Source organism: Panthera onca, chromosome D2, assembly GCF_046562875.1.
Source record: "Panthera onca isolate mPanOnc1 chromosome D2, mPanOnc1 haplotype 2, whole genome shotgun sequence".
In the NCBI taxonomy this organism is placed as follows: domain Eukaryota; kingdom Metazoa; phylum Chordata; class Mammalia; order Carnivora; family Felidae; genus Panthera; species Panthera onca.
Window position 1 is genome coordinate 45,630,195 of NC_138349.1, and position 19,357 is coordinate 45,649,551.

The 19,357-nt window shown below is 34.1% G+C and overlaps 1 protein-coding gene across 6 annotated transcripts in view; it reads left to right on the top strand.

Moving 5' to 3' along the window:
• Positions 1-19,357, top strand: part of LOC144613236 (uncharacterized) — a 715,514-nt gene that overhangs the window by 567,953 nt on the left and 128,204 nt on the right. For all 6 annotated transcript variants that reach the window (XM_078435068.2, XM_078435070.2, XM_078435074.2 and 3 more), the window contains 2 exons: positions 12,549-12,623; positions 17,189-17,239. In XM_078435068.2, the coding sequence (XP_078291194.2) occupies positions 12,549-12,623; positions 17,189-17,239 (126 nt within the window). The remainder of the gene's footprint in view (positions 1-12,548; positions 12,624-17,188; positions 17,240-19,357) is intronic.

The following is a 19,357-nucleotide window of genomic DNA, read 5'->3' on the forward strand; positions in this document are numbered from 1 at the left end:
TTCTACAAAATTTTGCACTGTTTCCCACATTTTACACATCTCCCTATTCTCATTTGAACTGAGGGATTCCTCTGCCTTTTTCTCCTCCTCTGCAGATGAGATGCAGACATAGACTTCCTATAAAATCTTGCAGTTTTGGCCACTTGCATACCTTGTTCGTACTTCCTAATGACTTCCTTCTTAACTTCCACCATAATAATTTCCTTTATCTTAATGCCTTTCTTTTCAACCTTTTTCTGCATGGGGCCATTGTATGCGCTCACACTGATATTGACTACAGTACCATATTGAACTCTTGTCATATATTCTTTTTAATATAACTGGCAATAAGGCAGCAGAGGAAAGGGTCTATATCTGCAGGCAGCGTGACCTGGAATGAAGCAAAGCCTTCCTAAACTTACTCTTGTATGGCAAAGCAAAGGACTGTCCACAGGTGCTTTGAAGTGCCAAAAAATACACTAGTGCCGGTGTGGACACCTTCCAGAGTTCTGAAAAATCACTGGTTTCTGCCAAACACTGCAACCTGAGCATCCTAGCATGGGAGATGATCACCCACAATCCCTCAGAGAGAGAGAGAAAGGGAGAGAGAGGGAGGGAGGGGAGCCATTGGCTCAGTTGTGATCATGTGACTTTCAGCATCATGTACTACTTGTATTGCAACACGTTGCTCATTTATCAAGTTAAAGTGTATTAGAAATGTTTGCTTGTGATGCGGAACAATTGCAGAACAAGTTACAATCAAGGCGTTAGTGTATTTAAATTGTTAGGTTTATTCACTTTATGAATATAGCACATTTACCTGTTCCTGCATTGATGTTCCTTTTGCCAGTTAGGTTTGCAGTGTGTTTTGCAAGAAATATTTCATCAGGTTGAGGAATTACTCTCCTATTCCTATTTTTCTGAGAGTAGTTTGCAATCATAAGCGTCCCTTAAATTTATGTATACGCACATACACACACACACACATATATGTACACACACACATCCAGTTTTGGGCTTTTTAAATTATGTTACTTTATTATTGTAACAAAGAAAACCAGAAGTTAGCTCAAATACAAGCACCATTAATGGTCATTTTCAGTCTCCTATACCAAAAATTATTAATAAGTACTATCTTTATGTAACACATTTCCCCAAATATATCTTAATTAAAAATAAATAGCATTTTGAGATATAATTTACATACCATAAAGTTCACTCATTTAAAGTGATTTTAAATGCTTTTTAATATATTTACAGAGTTGTGTATAACCATCACTATAGTAATTTTAGATCATTTTTATCACTCCCCTAGTCATTTTGTATCCAATAACAAACATTTTAATTTGTTTAAATTAAACAAGTTCTTCCTCTTCCACCCACACAATTCCCACCCAGCCCTAAGCAACCACTAATATACTTTGTTTCTATAAATCTGTCCATTCTGGACATTTCACATAAACAGTATCATATAACATGTAATTGTGATTGTCTTTTTTGCCTATCACATTTTATGTTTTTGAGATTCATTCCTGTTGGGGCATGTCTCGGTACTTCATCATCTGCCCATTATTATGACATGCCACATGTTGTGTATTTATTCATCCATTCATGAACATTTGGGTTGTTTCTCCCTTTTTTCTGTTGTCATTAAGGTTGCTGTGAACATTTGTGTATAGGTTTTTGCATGGACATATATCTTCAATGCTTTTGAGTAGGGAGTTAGTGGAATTGGAGGGTCATATGGTAACTCTATGTTTAACATTTTGAGGAATGGTCAAACTGTTTTCCAAAAGGCTGCACCAGTTTACATTCCTACCAACAATGTATGAGTGTTCCAATTTCTCCCCATCCTTATCAAAACTTATCGTTGTCTGTCTTTTTTTATTAGGAGCCATCTTCGTATTTGTGCAGGAGTATCTCATTTTGTTTTTCTCTAATGACTGATGGTATTGAGTATCTTCATGTGCTCATTTGTCATTTTAAAATCTTCTTTGCAGAAATGTCTATTCAAATCCTTTGACGATTTTTAATTGAATGATTTTTATTATTGATTTTTTAAAAATAAATATATCCTAGATGTAATTATTTTATTAGGTATATGATTTGCAAATAATTTTCCCATTCTGTGGGTTGTCTTTTCACTTTCTTGATGGTATTCTTTAAAGCACAAACATTTTCAGGACCTGAGTGGGCTCAGTCTGTTAAGTGTCTGACTTTTGATTTGGGCTCAGGTCATGATCTCACAGTGCCTGGGATTGAGCCTCATGTTGGGCTCTGTGCCGACAGCATGGAGCCTGTTTGGGATTCTCTTTCTCTCCCTATGCCCTTCTCCTCCTCTTGTGCGTGTGCGTGTGCGCGCGCTCTCTCTCTCTCTCTCTCTCTCTCTCTCTCTCTCTCTCTCAAAATAAACATTTAAAAACATAAAGCATATTTTTAAATTTTAATTAAGTCCAACTTAACAATCTTAGAACTTTTGCTATTGGTGTTACAATGAAGATATCCTTATCTAATGAATAAAATCATGATTTACTCCTTCATATTCTTCTAAAAGTTTTATAGCTTTACTATTACATTTAAGTTTATGATACAGTTTGAGTTAATTTTTGTGTGTAGTGTGAGACAAGGGATAAAATTGATTCTTTTTATGTGAACATGAATTTGTCCCGTAAAATTGTTTTTTTCTTATATCTTAACATCCTGTTCTCTTTCTGTGGTTATCATAATTTATTTTCTTAAATTTTAGTGAGGTGAATTACATCAATTTTTCTGGTATTGTACCATCCTTATAATTCTGTTATGAATTTAACTTGGTCATAATACTTTATTTCAAATACACTACTGAATCTCATTTGTTAATGTTTTATTTAGATTTGTTTCAACTTTGTTAATAAGTACAATTATTCTGTTATAATGAAAATATCCATTTCTATTATAGTCCTTAACCTCTTCTGACATCAAATATACCAGCTTGTGAAATGAGATGGACAGTTTCCTTATTTTTCTACCCTTAGATCATTTTTACTTACGAAGATTCAATAAAATATTATTTGAACACAATGACATTCCTCTATGTCTATGTGTGTGTCTGCCCACCTGCACATTGAGTTATAGGAGAATGAGAAAGGATTTTTGAAAATAAAATAACTATTAAAATAATTTTCACATTTTTTATTAATTTAATTCAATTTTTGCTCTTTATGTTTTCATAAAACCTGTTCTGTTCAATCTATTTTTAAACTTATTACGCTACTTTTATATTTCAGAATCTATGCAGTGGTCATTCTACACAGTTTTGGATTCCATTTTCATTCACAATATTTTCTTTATATCAATTCTGTTTCTTTAGACTTGCTCGGTGTTTGTAATTTTCAGTCTTTTTCACAAACCATATTTTCTCCTTGTGTTCACTTCCATTTTTTATTTTTATGATTTTATTTGATTCCTACAATTTTTTTCTATTTTGTATTATAAGTCCTCCTCTTTTCTTTATTATTTTCTTTCTACTTTTTGAATTGGAGATAAGGTGGGTGATGAATGTACCTCTTTTTCAGTCTTCTTTAACTGATTTGTTTTAAATGCTGTACTGTTTCCTTTTTTCTTATTATTACTGAATTTAATGCTGAAATTTCTGTGTTGCTTTAGCAGCAAGTTGCATGTTTTAGCACATGTTACTTTTGTGACTGTTTAAAAAGGAGTATTTTATAGCTTCTGTTACACTTCTTAAACCATGGAATCCCCAAGGTTTCCTTTTTTTAGTCCGTTTCTATAATATAGGGATTAGCTTATCATTTAATTGAAGATTTCTAACTAATTTAATTATGATAAAAAATGTAGTCAGGGGGCACCTGGGTGGCTCAGTAGGTTAAACATCCATCTCTTGGTTTTGGCTCAGATCATGATCCCACAGTTTGTGAGTTTGAGCCCTACATCAGGCTCTGAGCTGGCAGCGTGAAGCCTGCTTGAGTTTCTCTCTCTCTCCCTCTCTCCCTCTCTCCCTGCCCTTCCCTGACTTGTGCTGTCTCTCTCTCTCTCAAAATAAATAAATAAAATTTAAACAAAAATTTTTTAAATGTAGTCAGTATAGTGTTGATTCTTTGAAATTGGTTGAGACTTTATTGGTAACCTGATAAGTCAACATTTTTTAATGTTACATTTGTCTTTGAAAAATGTGTTTATTCTTTAACATTTTTGATTATCTAAATTTATTTAATTTTTCTCCGCAAATCAATCCCCGTAGTTTCTGTAGTTTCAAATTTTATAAGTCTGTGAACCAGTGTGGCTTCAGCTTTTAAATTTTGTTCTGAGATTCCTCTTCATTTATAACACTGGGCACATCCAACTTTTAATTCTTGATGCTACTTTCTACACCAAAATACCTTATTCTAATTATGCAGAAGTATTACATGTTTGGAGACAGAAGGATGAACAACCAGCTCATTTTTTTTTTTCAAATTTACCAGGAATCCATGAGAGTAAATCTTAAAATTTTCAAAATAAGGCCATTTTTTAAAAATGACCCAGTCCGAATAATTAATTCAGACAAAGTTGCCTTTAACTTTGATGAACAAAGATTCTAATACTTTTATAGATATTATAGATTACACAAAAAGGAATACTTATCAATTAATTTTAAGGAAATAGCATACTGCTTTAAATAATACAAAAATAACACAAAATAGTCATGAATAAAACATTTCTCATTATTTTATAGATCAAGTTTCTGTATAACAGTGAGCCAAAGATTTTTTTTAAAACACCATAACCAAGTAGTGTTTATCCAATAAATAAGAAATTTGCAGATGGTTTAACTTGGAAATCTGGTAACAACTAATCATATTTTAATATATCTAGAAGAAAATAAATATATGGTTTTGCAGTGAAAACACCAAAGTAAAGATAAAGATATTTTACCCAAAGTAAAATATCTATTTCTGCAAATACTACTAAGATTAGAATGACACTCCTTTTAGACAATAAATGTCACTCTGAAACCATAATAATAATAAAGATAAAAATTATATCATCACTTTAATGCTGGAAACATCTCCATTAAATCAGGTCCATAACATGTCTTACGTAAACCACTCTTTAAGAGATTTCTAGAAATTGTAATCAATCCACTTTACAAAGTAGTAGGAAATGAAAGTATATAATTGGAAAAGACTAGGAAATTCATCGTTATTTACAGATTATATGGCTCTGCCATGGAAACCTAAGAGCATAAAATGAAAAAATTATTATTTTATTATTATTATTTATTATGATTCCTATTATTGTTTAAGTATGCTCCACACCCAGCGTAGAGCCCAACACAGAGCTTGAACTCACAACCCTGAGATCAAGACCTGAGCTGAGATCAAGAGTTGGATGCTTACCTGATTGAGCCACGCAGGTGTCCTAAAATGACAAAAATTATTAACCACAATAAGAAATTTCAGTAAGATGTCAGCTTATAAGTGAAGAACACAAAACCACTTTCTGTGTGTACCAGTAATAAGTGATAAAAAAATGAAAAGAAAAGACAATCATAATGACTATATGAAGAAAGCAAACAAATTGCTAACTCATGTAATGAAAAGATGTAGACTTAGAAAACATAATGTAAGATATAAATTCTAATCAAACTTATCTATGAAAACTATATCAGGATTCTTTTTTCTTTTTTAGGAACCAACAGTTCTAAAGTTCATTTTTAAAAATAAATGCTGTAGAATAATCATATATCAAATTAATAATATAATAATGAAGTGTGAGCTGTTCTCACAGATTTTAAACCCCATCGGGATTTTCTGGTCTTGTATACTTTCAGCATATTGATTCCCCCCACATACTGTTACCCTTAAACTGCATTTCAAGGGCCAAATTCACACTGCTGTAACAGTGGTCTAACTAAAGCCATGGTCCACTATGCAGAGATATCTATTAAACAAACTCTACCAGTATCAACCTCTTGGACAGTAGTGTTTGTGCAGTTATTAGGATAATTTAGTTGATTTCTTGCATTATTTAAAAAACTTACATGAAGTGCAAAAAGTTCTGTCTCAAAACCTTAAATCACTGGATGTAGAGAAAATAAATATTCTTTGACCTTGTGAAACCTGGACATCTCATACTCCTGGTATTTAGCTCGATGTACCATTTTTTCATAAAGATCCAAATTCAAGAACAAATTTCTGGAAGGGGTCTTTGCATATCCTGAGCTCTGGAAGTTAAGATAAAGCTGGGTTTCATAGCTCTCTCACTTCTGGTGCCTTTTCACTTGCTTATCTTCTACAATACAAGATAAGCTCATTGAGAATAGTCACCTTTTTTTATCTACATCTTTCTTTAAGATGCTCGTAGATCAGAGTGCCTGGGTGGCTCACTCGGTTGAGCGTCAGACTCTTGATTTCAGTTCAGGTCATGATTTTCTGGTTTGTGAGACAGGAGCCCTGTGTTGGGCTCCATACTGACAGCACACAGGACCTGCTTGGGATTCTCTCTCTCCCTGTCTCTCTGCCCCTCCCCTGCTTGCATGCTCTCTAAATAAATACATACATACATAAGATGGCTCCTATATCGATGCCAGACACACAGAATGTGCTTACTGAATACATGCAGGGATATGGGAAAAGGAGCACACATTTCTCATATATCTCACATGGTACCACAGCATGCCCAGATCTGGTAATGATGTGAAAATGGAGGTGGAAGGGAGAGGCAAATGAGTAGGTGAGAAGAAGGGGCATTGAAGTCCTTCTCTGTGAAAGGGGACATATCAGCTCTCTCAGTCTTGTCCCTTTTCCTGGATCAAGGACAGGAAAGCAGCACCCACAGGAAAACCTGGAAGTTGGTCAAGAGGCTGCTTACTAACATAGAGCATCACAGCTTCAAGGCAATCATCAAAAGCAATTCTGGAGCATTCACAACAAATCACAACATCCAGTATCTCTTCCTGCCAGCTACTGGTTGTGGCCACATGAAGGCATTGGGGGAGGGGGGGATTCCCTGCCCATGGAGCATGGCTCAGTGCCCTGTAGCCTGTAGTCTTGTGATTCCTGCTGACAGAGGTTATGTCTGTGTGTATTTGTGACTTCACCTGAGAGTTCTGCTGTGATTGGGAAGGGCTGGAAACAGAAAGCCAGCACTTTATCTGGCCGAAGGGGCAAGGTTTAGAAAGTTTCTGATTTTTCTGCTTTTATAAAAAATTGTTCCTCCCAACTTCTCTAGCCTAGGAAAGCACCTGTTATGCTTCCCTAGAGCTGGCCATTTTTTTTCTGCTTTACAAATGGAAATACAGTTCCCTTTAGGCTTCAGAGTCTACATTTGTAGGGAAATTTCCAGCTTGTTTTCCTCTTCTCAGTTTCCATTTCAAAATGTCTCAGCAAGTTTTTCTCCAAGCAAGCTGTGTGTAAATGAATGTGTGGGAACATTCACTACAAATTAGAGTTCAGAGTACACATCTGAGAAGAATGCAGAGGAAATCCTCTAGGGTGAAGGCAAGAGCAGGCTGAGACAGGCTCTCAAGATTAAGACCTGCAAATATGTCATTATCACACTCTGGGCTGGCCCTGCTGAGCTCCATTCAAAGACTGAATATACATTCAAATTGGTAGAAGGGCTTTCCTACTAGGAAGAGATTTCGAACTACAGGGGTGCAGTTTCTGCCTGGGTTCCTTTATGTTCTGCACCAGCTGGTTAGCTCCAGAAGCACTTTCTCCTGTCTCACCATCCTTGTTAACACATGGAGGGGAAGGGTTTTTGTAAAGTCTTCTTTTAGAATGTTAGCATAATAAGCCAACAAAGGGGAGTTGATTTATAGGATATTAGGGCAGAATTTAAAAAGTTAAAAAAAATTTTAATGTTTATTATTTTGAGAGAGAGAGAGGGAAAGAGAGAGAATAAGAGCCCCATGTGGGGCTCGATCCCATGAACCCTGAGATTATGACCTGATCCGAAACCAAGAGTTGGGTGCTCAATGTACTGAGCCACACAGGTGCCCATTAAATTTGATTTTTATACCATGTGGTGTAACACTTTCAAGTAATTTAGGTAATTGCAAAAAGGAAGGAAAACTGTTGCTACTCTATCACCTGTTCCAACTTTTCTTACATCATGGTGAATTTTATTTTGTTGATTTCTGGATCATAAAAGTAAACTATTATATACATTTATTGTTGAGTGTTAAAAGTGTCTATTTTGGATAACCGTCCTTAATTAGGTGTGTTTGTGCTTTGTCTTCTCAATTTCCTTGCTTTGTCTTAACAGAAGCAGACATTTTTAATTTTAATGGACTTCAGCTTCTCAGTTATTTTTTTCATGAATTATGTCTTTAATGTTATATCTAAAAAGGCACTACCATACCCAAGATTATGTAGATTTTCTCCTATGCTATCTTTTAAAAAAATTTTTTTTAACATTTATTTATCATTGAGAGACAGAGAGCATGAGCAGGGGAGGGGCAGAGAGACAGGGAGACACAAAATCTGAAGCAGGCTCCAGGCTCTGAGCTGCCAGCGCAGAGCCTGATGTGGGGCTCGAACTCACAAACCATGAGATCATGACCTGAGCCAAAGTCCGCCGCCTAACCAACTGAGCCACCCAGATACCCCTCTCCTATGGTATCTTTTAGGAGTTTTATGCTTTTGCTTCAGAATCATTTTGTTGATATACATAAAATCATTTGAAGGGATTTCGATTGGGATTGCATCAAATCTGTAAAACAATTTGATAAGAACTGACTTCTTGAGAATATTGAGTTTTCTTATCCATGAATGTGGATTATCTATTTGACCCTTCAATTTTGTTTGTCACAGTTTTGTAGTTTATGTCACATAGATCTTGTACAAATTTTCTTAGATTTGTACTCAAGTATTTCAGCTTTTTGGAGGCTGATTTAAATGTTTTTTTTTTCTTTTTTAGACTATTGATGGGATGAATTACTATTAATTGAATTTTTGCATATTGAACTAATCTTGCAAACCCAGATTAAATTGTGCTTGGTTATGGATTACAATTATTTCTATCCTTTTTGGATTTGACTTGCTGTTGTTGAGGATTTTTGCATCTATGTTCGTGAGAGATCTTGGCCTATAGTCTTCTCTTCTCATAATGTCTTTGGTCTTATTATGAGGATTATAATGGCCTCATAAAATGAGTTAGAAAGTATTCCCTCTGTTTCTATTCTCTGAAGGAGATAGTAGAGAATTGATAAAATCTCTTCCTTACGTATTTGGTAAAATTCACCAGTGAACCCACCTGGGCCTCATACTTTCTGTTTTGGAAGATTATTAATTACTGTTTCAATTTCTGTAATAGATTTAAGACCCAATCAGATTGCCTTATTTCTTTTTATATGATCTTTGGCAAATTATGCCTTTCAAGGAATTGATCTGTCTAGATTATCAAATTTGTTGGCTTATAGTTATTCACACTATTTTTTGTTATCTTTCTAATTTCCATGGGAACTTTAGTGATAGCCCTTTTGTCATTTCGGATATAAGTAATTTGTGTCCTCTTTTTTTCTTAGTTATCTTGGCTAGATAGCTTATCAACCTTATTAGTCTCTTCAAAAAATTAGTATTTGGTTTCATTGATTTCCTCTACTGGTTTCCTGTTTTCTGTTTCACTTATTTCTTTTCTAATTTTTATTATTTCTTTTCTTCTGCTTATTTTGGTTTTAAGTTGCTCTTCCTTTTCTAGTTTCTGAAGGCAGAAATTTAGATGACTGATTTGAAAAATTTCTTCTTTTCTAACATATGCATTCAATGCTGTAAATTTCCCTCTAAGCACTGCTTTGGCTACATTCCACAAATTTTAATAAGTTGTATTTTCATTTTCATTTAGTTCAAAATATTTTAAATTTCTCTTGAGATTTCTTATTTGATCTATGTGTTAGTTAGAAGTAGCCCATGCATTTTAAGATTTTTCAGTCTTCTTCTGTTACTGATTTCTAGTTTACTTTTCTTGTGGTCTAAGATCAGACATTGTATGATTTCTATAGTTTTAAATTTGTTAAGGGGTGTTTTATGGCCCAGGATGTGGTCTGTATTGCTGAGTTCTATGTGAGCTTGAGTAAACTGTTTACTCTGCTGTTGTTGGACTGATTAGTCTACAGATGTTCATTACATCCAGTTGAGTGATGGTGGTGTGGAGTTCAAATATATCCTTACTGATTTTTTACTTCATGATCCTGTTCATTTCTGATAGAGGAATGTTAAGGTCACCAACACTGAGAATGGATTCATCTATTTCTCCTCACAGTTCTCTCAATTTTTTTGCCTCACACAGTTTGATGCTCTCTTGTTAGGTTCATGCCCTTTAAGAATTATGTCTTCCTGGAGAGTTGATCCTTCTATCAGTAAGTATATACCTGATAATTTTCCTTGGTTTGATTCCTGCTCGGTCTGAAATCAATATAGCTACTTCTGCTTTGTTTTAATTAGTGTTAGCATGGTATATTTTTCTTCGTTTACTTTTAATCTATATATTTCTTTATATTTAAAGCAAGTTTCATATAAGCAACATGTAGTTCTGTCTTGTTTTTTAATCTACCCTGACATCTGTCTTTTAATTGGTGCATTTAGAGCATTGGCATTCAATTGGCATTATTGATCTAGTTGGATTAATATTTACCCTATTTACTGTTCTCTGTTATTTGTCCTTGTTCTTTGTTATTTTTGTCTCTTCTTTTTTCTGCCTTTGTGGTTTTAATTGAACATATATAATTTCATTGTCTCTCCTTTCTTAGAATATCAATAATACTTTATTTTTCCTTTTTTTAGTGATTGACCTTGAGTTTGCAATATACACACACAACTAATCAAGTCCACTTTCAGTTACCACTATACCACTGTACAAGTATTATGGATACCTTACAATAACAAAATAATCCTAATTCTTTCTTTCCATTTCTCATATCATTACTGCAATTCATTTCCTTAGTTGTAAGTATATATGTGTGTATATATAAATAAATATATATGATATATGCATGTGTACACATAATCTAAAATTATGTTGGTATTATTTTGAACAAACTGTTATTTATTAGATCATTAGTAAGAAAAAAGGGTTTTTTTTTGGTTGTTGTTTTACTTATTCCGTTTTCACTAGTCCCCCATTCTTTATGGGTATCTGAGTTTCTGACCCATATTCTTTCCCTCTAAAGAACTTCTTTTAGCATTCTTTCAAAGAAATAAATTTCCTCATTTTTTATTTATCTGAGAAAGTATTTATCTTTTACTTTTGAAGGATAATGTTGCAGAGTATAGAATTCTAGGTTAATGGGTATTTTTCTCTCAACACTTTAAATATTTTATTCTGCTCTTTTCTATTGCATGGTTTCTGAGGAGAAATCAGATATCACATATAATTTTTATCTTCCTTTATAGATAAGGTGCTTTTTTCCCACTGGAATCCTTTAGGATTTTGTCTTTTTCTTTGATTTTCTGTAGTTTAAAAATTATATGCCTACATGTAGCCTTTTTTTTTTTTTTGGCATTTTTCTCACTATTATCTGAGCCTCATGAATCTAAGGTAGGTGTCTGGCATTAATTTGATGAAATTCTCAGTTATTGTTTCAAATATTTCTTCTGTTTTTTTCTTTCTCTTTTTCTTGTATTTTCATTCTGTGTATGTTACACGTTTTATAATTGTACTACAGTCCTTGGATATTCTTTTAGTGTTTTTTCTCATTGCTTTTCAGGTTTTGAGGATTCTATTAATATATTCTCTAGCTCAGAGATTCTTTCCTCAACTGTGTCTAGTATGCTAATATGATCATCAAAAGAATTCTTCATTTTTATTAGAGTGTTTTTTATTTCTAGCATTTTTTTTTTTTTCTTTAAGTTGCAAAAGATTGGGTAGAATGGGTTGGAGTTGGGTATTTCCCTTTCCTGGTTAGTTAGACTCTGATAGTAATGCAGCATTTCAGGTTCTAGTTGACTAGTTTCCCCTGAAGGCCGGCCTTGTAAAGAAAAACAGAGTGATCTGCTATATTTTAATATGGTTTCTTTCCCCTCCCACTGCCAGAAGCTGGAAGGGATTTTCCTCTGATGTTTATTTTGTAAATGTGTTTGACCTCCTGGAGATAAATCTCACAATATTGTGGTGGTTCTCCTATGACAGTTTCCTCCCAGAGTTTTAAACTCTCAGTTTTGCCTGTACTGAGCCTCCAGCAATTTGTCAGTTACAGTTCAGATTTTCCCATTGTGGCACTGGTTTCTGCAGTGGTTTTTGCTGCTGAGGCTCTGCTGAGGTACCCCACGTCTTGCTGGCTGTCTTTCTAATCTTGGGGACAGTGGTTTGACCTGTGTCTTCCCCTCTCTGGTGGATCCAAGAAGCATTATTCAGTCTGTTCAGCTTTATACTTGTTGTTAGGATGGAGTGACAACATCTAAGCTCCTTATGCGTGGAAATAGAAACCAGAATTCCTATTTATAACTTTATACCTTTTTTGAAACTAATTCCCTCTAATAAATATTTACCTATATTTCTTATAATACAGTTTTTATATCCACCATTTTACTGGAGTTTGATGCCAAAAAAGGATAGCACAGATTTAGTTTATTCCTCTTGTTTTCCAGGTGAAGAAACTAGGAAACCACGAAGAGCAGTGATGTATGCAGGGCTGAAGCACACTGAGGATTCTTCCCATCCAGGTATTTTTCTCTGAGACAAATAAGAGGGGAATGATTGAGTGTAGGAGGGTTTGTTTGTGGCTCCAACAAGCTTCCCGAGACTCACAGTGTGCCTGAGCAAGGTGTGTGTAAGGTAAAAACAGTGACTGCATGTTGCAAAGCCTGAAGGCATTGAGAGAAACTCAGTTCGTGGATATATTTAATTTTTAATAATACTCAATAAAATGACTACTACATGGGTCAGATCAAAGGTGACTTTTTAAGGTAAACCCCATCGAGCAGAATAGTATTATCCTTCATTTGCATTCTTCTAACATTTTGCTCATTACATTATGACATTTGCCACATCTATTTTAATTTCCTGTTCAAATGCTATACTCCAAGTAAGCTGAGAGTATATGAAACAGAGCACCATTGATTATTCGTTTTTCTAGTCCTAATATTTAACTCTGGAACATAATAGGTGATCAACATATATTTGGTGAATTGAATCGGTACATATTATACCAGGTAACTTGAAGCACATAGATTTTCTCAAGGTTTGCACCTTATACAGAAAAGAATTCTCCTAGTAAGCTTTTAAGAAAATAGTAAAGTTTGAGGTGGGCCTTAGCAGATGAATAAAAATTTAATCATGTGTGTATGGTAGAGAAAGTTTTTCTCTACTGGAAAAACAAAGTGTATTTTAAGGGGACCAATGTTAGTGTAGGTGACAGGAAGGAGAAGGAACAAGGATAGTGTGGCTGGAACAAAAGTTAGTCTGGGAAGTGAGAGTTAATAGTTAAGCAGATGAGCTCTTGTCACAGTGAGGGATGGGGTAGCAGGGAGTGGACATGAGCTTTCAGGTTTTTGGTAGGAGCGTTGATTTGCAAACCCCTAAAATTAGCTATGAATTTTCCTCCCCAAAACGTTTCCCTGTATTAAACTACTACCATTTCATTGTGTGACATTTTTACCTACTCAGTCAGTCCTGGTGGGAACCAATCCAGTAGCATTAGTGTCTCCCTTCTTGTTACCCGCTAAGCCATTCACTTCTCTGTATCTCCATCCACTGTCACCGCCCAAAGCCAGGTCTGCGTCTCTAACCCGATCTAGATTTTATCATCCTAACTTTTCTTGCTAATTTCATTCTTGTCCTCTAACACAGAAACCATAGCAGTGTCCTATAAATGTCAGTGGAAGTGTTTTTGTGCACCTCAACTCTTTAATAATTTCTTTCTTCATGTAGAATAAAACTCAAGCTCCTTATTTTAGCCTCTAAGTCCGGCATGCTGTGGCTCATGCTTTCCTCACCAATGTAACTTCACGACTCTGTGTTCCAAGTCCATCATGCTGCTGTTACAGGGACCTGCTTTCAGGTTTCCCACCTACATTAACTCTGTCTTTCCATACTCTTCACAGAGCCTGCTCCTTCTCACTCGGCATATCTCAACTTAAATCTTACACTCTTTGGGTCTTCTTCAAACATGTTATGAAAAGCGAAGTCCTTTCATTTATTTTAAGACTTCTTTAATCCCTTACTTGTAAAATAAAATAAAGATACAGACAATTGCTATAAAATAAATGTGCAGCTAATTAATTATTATGAGGCCAACATCTTTATTAACACGTGACCGATCAGGTCAAGAAATATTGCCTGACACATTAGAAGCTGCTCACAATGCCTCGTTCCCAGCAAAATCTCTTCCATTCCCCTGAAGCAAATATTCTTCCAAGTTTCAGCAATCACTTCCTGGCATTGCTTTAATCTTATCATGCAAGTGTAGCTTCCTAAACCCTTTGCCTCAGCCTTGTCCATTTGTTTTTCCTTTGTTTATATCTTTCCAATAGATTTTGATATATAGCTTCTATTTCTGTCCTTTTCTCCTTATGTTTTACTTTTAATTGAAGTATAACACGTAAAATAAAAGACCGATTTTAAATGTACAATTCAATACATTGCCTCAAATGTATCTATCCCTGTCATCATCAGAACAAGTTTTTTTCTGTCAGTTCTATCTCCCAGAGAAAACCATTGTTCTGATCTTTATCACCGTAGTTTTTCTTGCTCTTGAATGTCATAGAAAGATAATTATCCAATGTGTACTCTTGTCTCTAGGTTCTTTCGCTCGGCATAATGCTGTTTTATGTAGTAGTCATTTGTTTTCTTTTACTGCTGAATTCCTTTTTTGAATATGCTGTATTATTTTTGAATCCATTCTGTTGTTCACAGACATGCAGTTTTCAGGCTCTGCGCCTAAAGAGCACAGAGTCTGCTTGGGATTCCCTGCCTCCCTCTCTCTCTGCTTCTCCCCTGCTTGCTCATGCTCCCTCTCTAAATAAATAAATAAACTTAAAAAAATGTATATATGGACATACTTATACCAGTCTTTCTGCGAATATGTTCTCATTTCTTTTGAGAAAGTTCCTAAAAATGGTACTGATGGATTATATAGTAAACGTATGTTAAACTTTATGAGAAACACATTGTTTTGCAAAACATTTGTACCATTTGACATTTCAACCAATAATACACGAACATAACAATCGCTTCATATCTTTGCCAACAACTGAATTGTCAGCTATAGCAAGCACTCTGGTGAATGTGTGGTGTTATCATATTGTGGTTTATTTTATTTCTTTGGTGACTCCTTCTGTTAAACATCTTCTCACGTACCTTTTGGGGACATGTATTTGTCTGTTCAAGTTTTCTCCTATTTAATTGGATACTGGATATTTTTATTTTTATATTGGAGTGCTTTCTACACTCTTGTGTCTGCACACATATGTGCAGACATACATAAAGCTCGTATATACACATAAGTATGTATGTACACACATACACATACATACGAGTGGGTGTAATGGTGTGTGGATGTCAAATGTATGTATTGAGAATATTTTCTCCAAATCTGTGGTTTGCCTATGTTTTCTTAATGGTGTCTTTGAAGAGACTATTTAATTTTAATAATGTTTAATTCATTGACTTTTTTTTCATGGGTATTTAGGCATTTTTGTCCATTCCAAAAATCATTATCTACTCCCTGCTCACAAAAATAGTCACTGATGTTTTTTTCTAAAATTTTGATTGCTTTAGCTTTTATGTTTATTTATATTATAAATCTCAAATTACTTATTGTTTATGTCATGTACAGGTCAACTTGTTTTGTTTTTTTTTTTTTTTTTTTTTCATAAAGATACCTAGTAATTTCAGCACCATTCTTTAAAAACTAACTATCCTCATGGAACTACTTTGAGAGCTTCATCAAAAATCATTTGGCCTTATTTTTGTGAATTTATTTCTCTAATATGTTCTTTTAGTCTATATTTTTTATCTTAATCCAGCACAACCCTGTCCTTAGTCTTTTATTCTTTCACAGAATTATTAACTATTCTAAGGTCTTTGAATTTCCATATAAGCTTTAGAGTTATCTTGTCAATTTATTAAAAACTTGTTGGTGTTTTGATTAGGACTATCTTGAATTTTTATTTTATTTTATTTTTTTAGTTTTATTTATTTAAGTAATCTCTACATTTAACGTGGGGCTCAATTTTAGGACTTTTGAGATCAAGAGTTGCATACTCTTCTGACTGAACTAGCCAGTCACCCCTCTCTTGAATTTTTAGATCACTGTTTCTCAACCTTTTTTTTTTTTTATTCTTACCCTCCCAAACACAAGGAGAAAAAAGAAATCTACTTAAATTTTCTCAAATAAGAAATATTATATATAAATAATAAGATTCTATTAGATAGGGTTGAGCTTTGGAAGGTAATAAGCCATTGTGTATGTAAGAATATTTTTCCCCCCAGGAAGCAATTTTTATCTATTTGTGGGTGATTCTGCCCCTGTTGAGAATACATGCTTTAGATCATTGTGGAGAGAACCTTAAAAATATTTAGTCTTCTGTTCCATGCATTTGATATGTTTCTCCATTTATTTAGGTCTTCTTTAATTTCTCTGGCAATGTCTTCTGGCTTTTGGTGTGCAAATATTTTACCTTTTTTATTAAATTCATTCCTCAATAAGAATTTCAGTTTTCTTACACCTTAAAAAGTGGCATTTTTATTATATTTTCCAATTGTTTGTTGTTAGTATATAGAAATACAATTAATATGACTATATTGACATTGTAACTTTTGGCATTTCAATGATAATGCTGGCATTTTTTTTAACGTGTATTTATTTATTTTGAGAGAAAGAGAGAGAAAGTGAAGGGGAAAGGCAAGAAAAAGAGGGAGAGAATCCCAAGCAGACTCTGTACTGTTAGCACAGAGCCTGATGTGGGGCTCAAACTCGTGAACCGTGAGACCATGGCCAACTGAGCCACCCAGGTGTCCCGTAATTCCGGCAGTTTCTTTCTGATGGGTTCTTTAGGATTTTAAATCTAAACCATCATGTGTCTGCAAATAAAGGCAACATGCTTTCCAATCTTTGTGCAATATCCTCCTGAGGGAAGGGTTATAAAAATTTAAGTGAAAACCACTTCATAACGTTAAAAGTAAGAAGCAAGTATTTTATTGCTGTTGCATTTTTAGCTGCTTTTCCATATCAACCAACAGTGACTGTGGTCAATGAGCATGCCCATTGTTGTCTTTTACCTCGTAGGGACCAAAGTGTCTGATACGATGGATGGACTGGTTTCCTGGATTGCCAAAGGTAGGATTGCAAAGATTTTCCTTTATTAGAGGGCAGCTGAGAAAAAGGGAGCTTTCCCAGCTGGCCTCTAGAAGAGAACACAACAGATAGATTTGGCCAATGACTGCAAGTTTGTGTAAACAGTGCTTTCTTTCGGGCCTGCTTCTGAGAGGGCCCCTGGAATGTAAGTTAACCACTGAGTTCATAACCAGAGTTTCTCTGGAGGCTTACTGACTTTGATATTCCTGGAGGTGTGTGAAAAAACTGATCTTGGCTGGCCAAGGTCTGGAGAAATGAAAACGTGCAATTACTTTGGAGTCACATTCTATTTTCTTATCATCTTATGTTTGTGTATACCTGTGTTGGCTTCAGTATTGTGCAAACTTGATAATTAGTCCCTTGGAGATTTCTGGTACTGACTTGAATTAAACTGAGGAAAAAGTTTTCATCAAACATCATCAGATCTGGATATAGAGGAATGTGTAATACAGTGTGAATAAAGGAAAGCCAGTAAATGCACAAGAGACTGGAAGTAGAGTGAGGTGGTAAAAGAGGATAAAAAAGGAAAGAAAGAGCTGAAAGGAAGTCCCAAATGTATCCTGAAAATCTACCATATATATTTTAGATATTTTTTTCCTTTTCATAACCTTTTTAAAAAACGTACAGCAAATGTAATACTTGCTCATTTTTAGCAAGTTTATATATTATAGCATTTGTCATTATAATTGCAAAGACAAAAATTACTTGAGATCCCTGCCAAAGCATAACTAATATTATGTATTGCTTTTCACTGTTTCTTTGATATCTCTCTTACCTACCTATCTACCTACGTATTGATCAATCAGTCTGTCACAACTTACCACAATATAGATCAGAAAGAGTTGTTCTGTACCTTAGGCTTTCTTTAATAGTATACATTTTAAACAACTTTACTGAGGTATAATTTATATTTTTTAAAAATTCATTGAAATTGACAGTTGAGTACTGATAGATTTATGCACTTGTGAAGCATAGCCCATTCAAGATATGGAGCATTTCCATCCAGAAAGTTCCCTTGTGGCTTTTGCATACAATCATCTCTAACTACTTGCTTCAGGCAACTACTGGTTTGCAAAACTGAAACTATGCATTAGTTTTGTATATCAATTATACATTAGTGTTAAACATTAGTTTTACAGGTTCTATTTCATATAAATTAAACCATATTGTAAGTATTTCTTTATGTCTGATTTCATTTGTTCTGATTCTGTTTTTGAGATGAATTTGTGTGTGTGTGTGTGTGTACATGTGTTCATTCTTTTTGCTGCAGAGTAATATTTAATTGTATGGATATACCACCATTTCTTTATCCATTCATCTGCTTATGGTTTACTTACGGATACTCTGAATAAACTATTCTATTTTTCACCATTAAATATATTATTTATAGGTATTTTGTAGATATCTTTACTAATTTGAGAAAGATGCCTTTTATTTCTAGTTTGCTCAAAGTTTTTTTTTTTCCTTCCTTACATTTTACCATGAATGAGTTGAATTTTTCCAGATTTTTTTTTTCTGTCTCTACTGAGATAACTGAGATGTGAGGAGGATCATGCAATTTTTCCTCTTTTATATGTTAACATGGCAAAACATATTTCATTTCCAAATGTTGAACCAACCTTGCATTACAGAGATAACTGTATTTGATCATTCCAGATTATTTTATGTATATGTCTTGATTGCATTTGCTAATATTTGATCTGGAGTTTTGAATCTATGATCATGACTAATAGTGGTCTAATTTAAACTTTCCAAAAAAAAAAAAAAAATCCAGAAATTCTTTGTTAGCTTGTGGTATCAGTGTTGTACTGGCTTCATAAAATGATTAGGAAAGCATTCTCCCTTTCGCTATTTTCTAAAAATGTTTGAGTAACACTGATAATATATCTTCCTTAATTATGTAGTAAAATTAATCAGTAAACCACCAGGGTCTGGAGTTTTCTTTGTGAGATTTATTTATTATGATTTCTTTAATGGATATAAAGCTGTTCTGATTTTCTGTTGCTTCATGTGTTAATTTTGGCAAGTTGCATTTTTTAAGGAATTTGTTTCATTTTGTAACATTTTCAAATTTTTAAATAATATTCTTTATTATCCTCT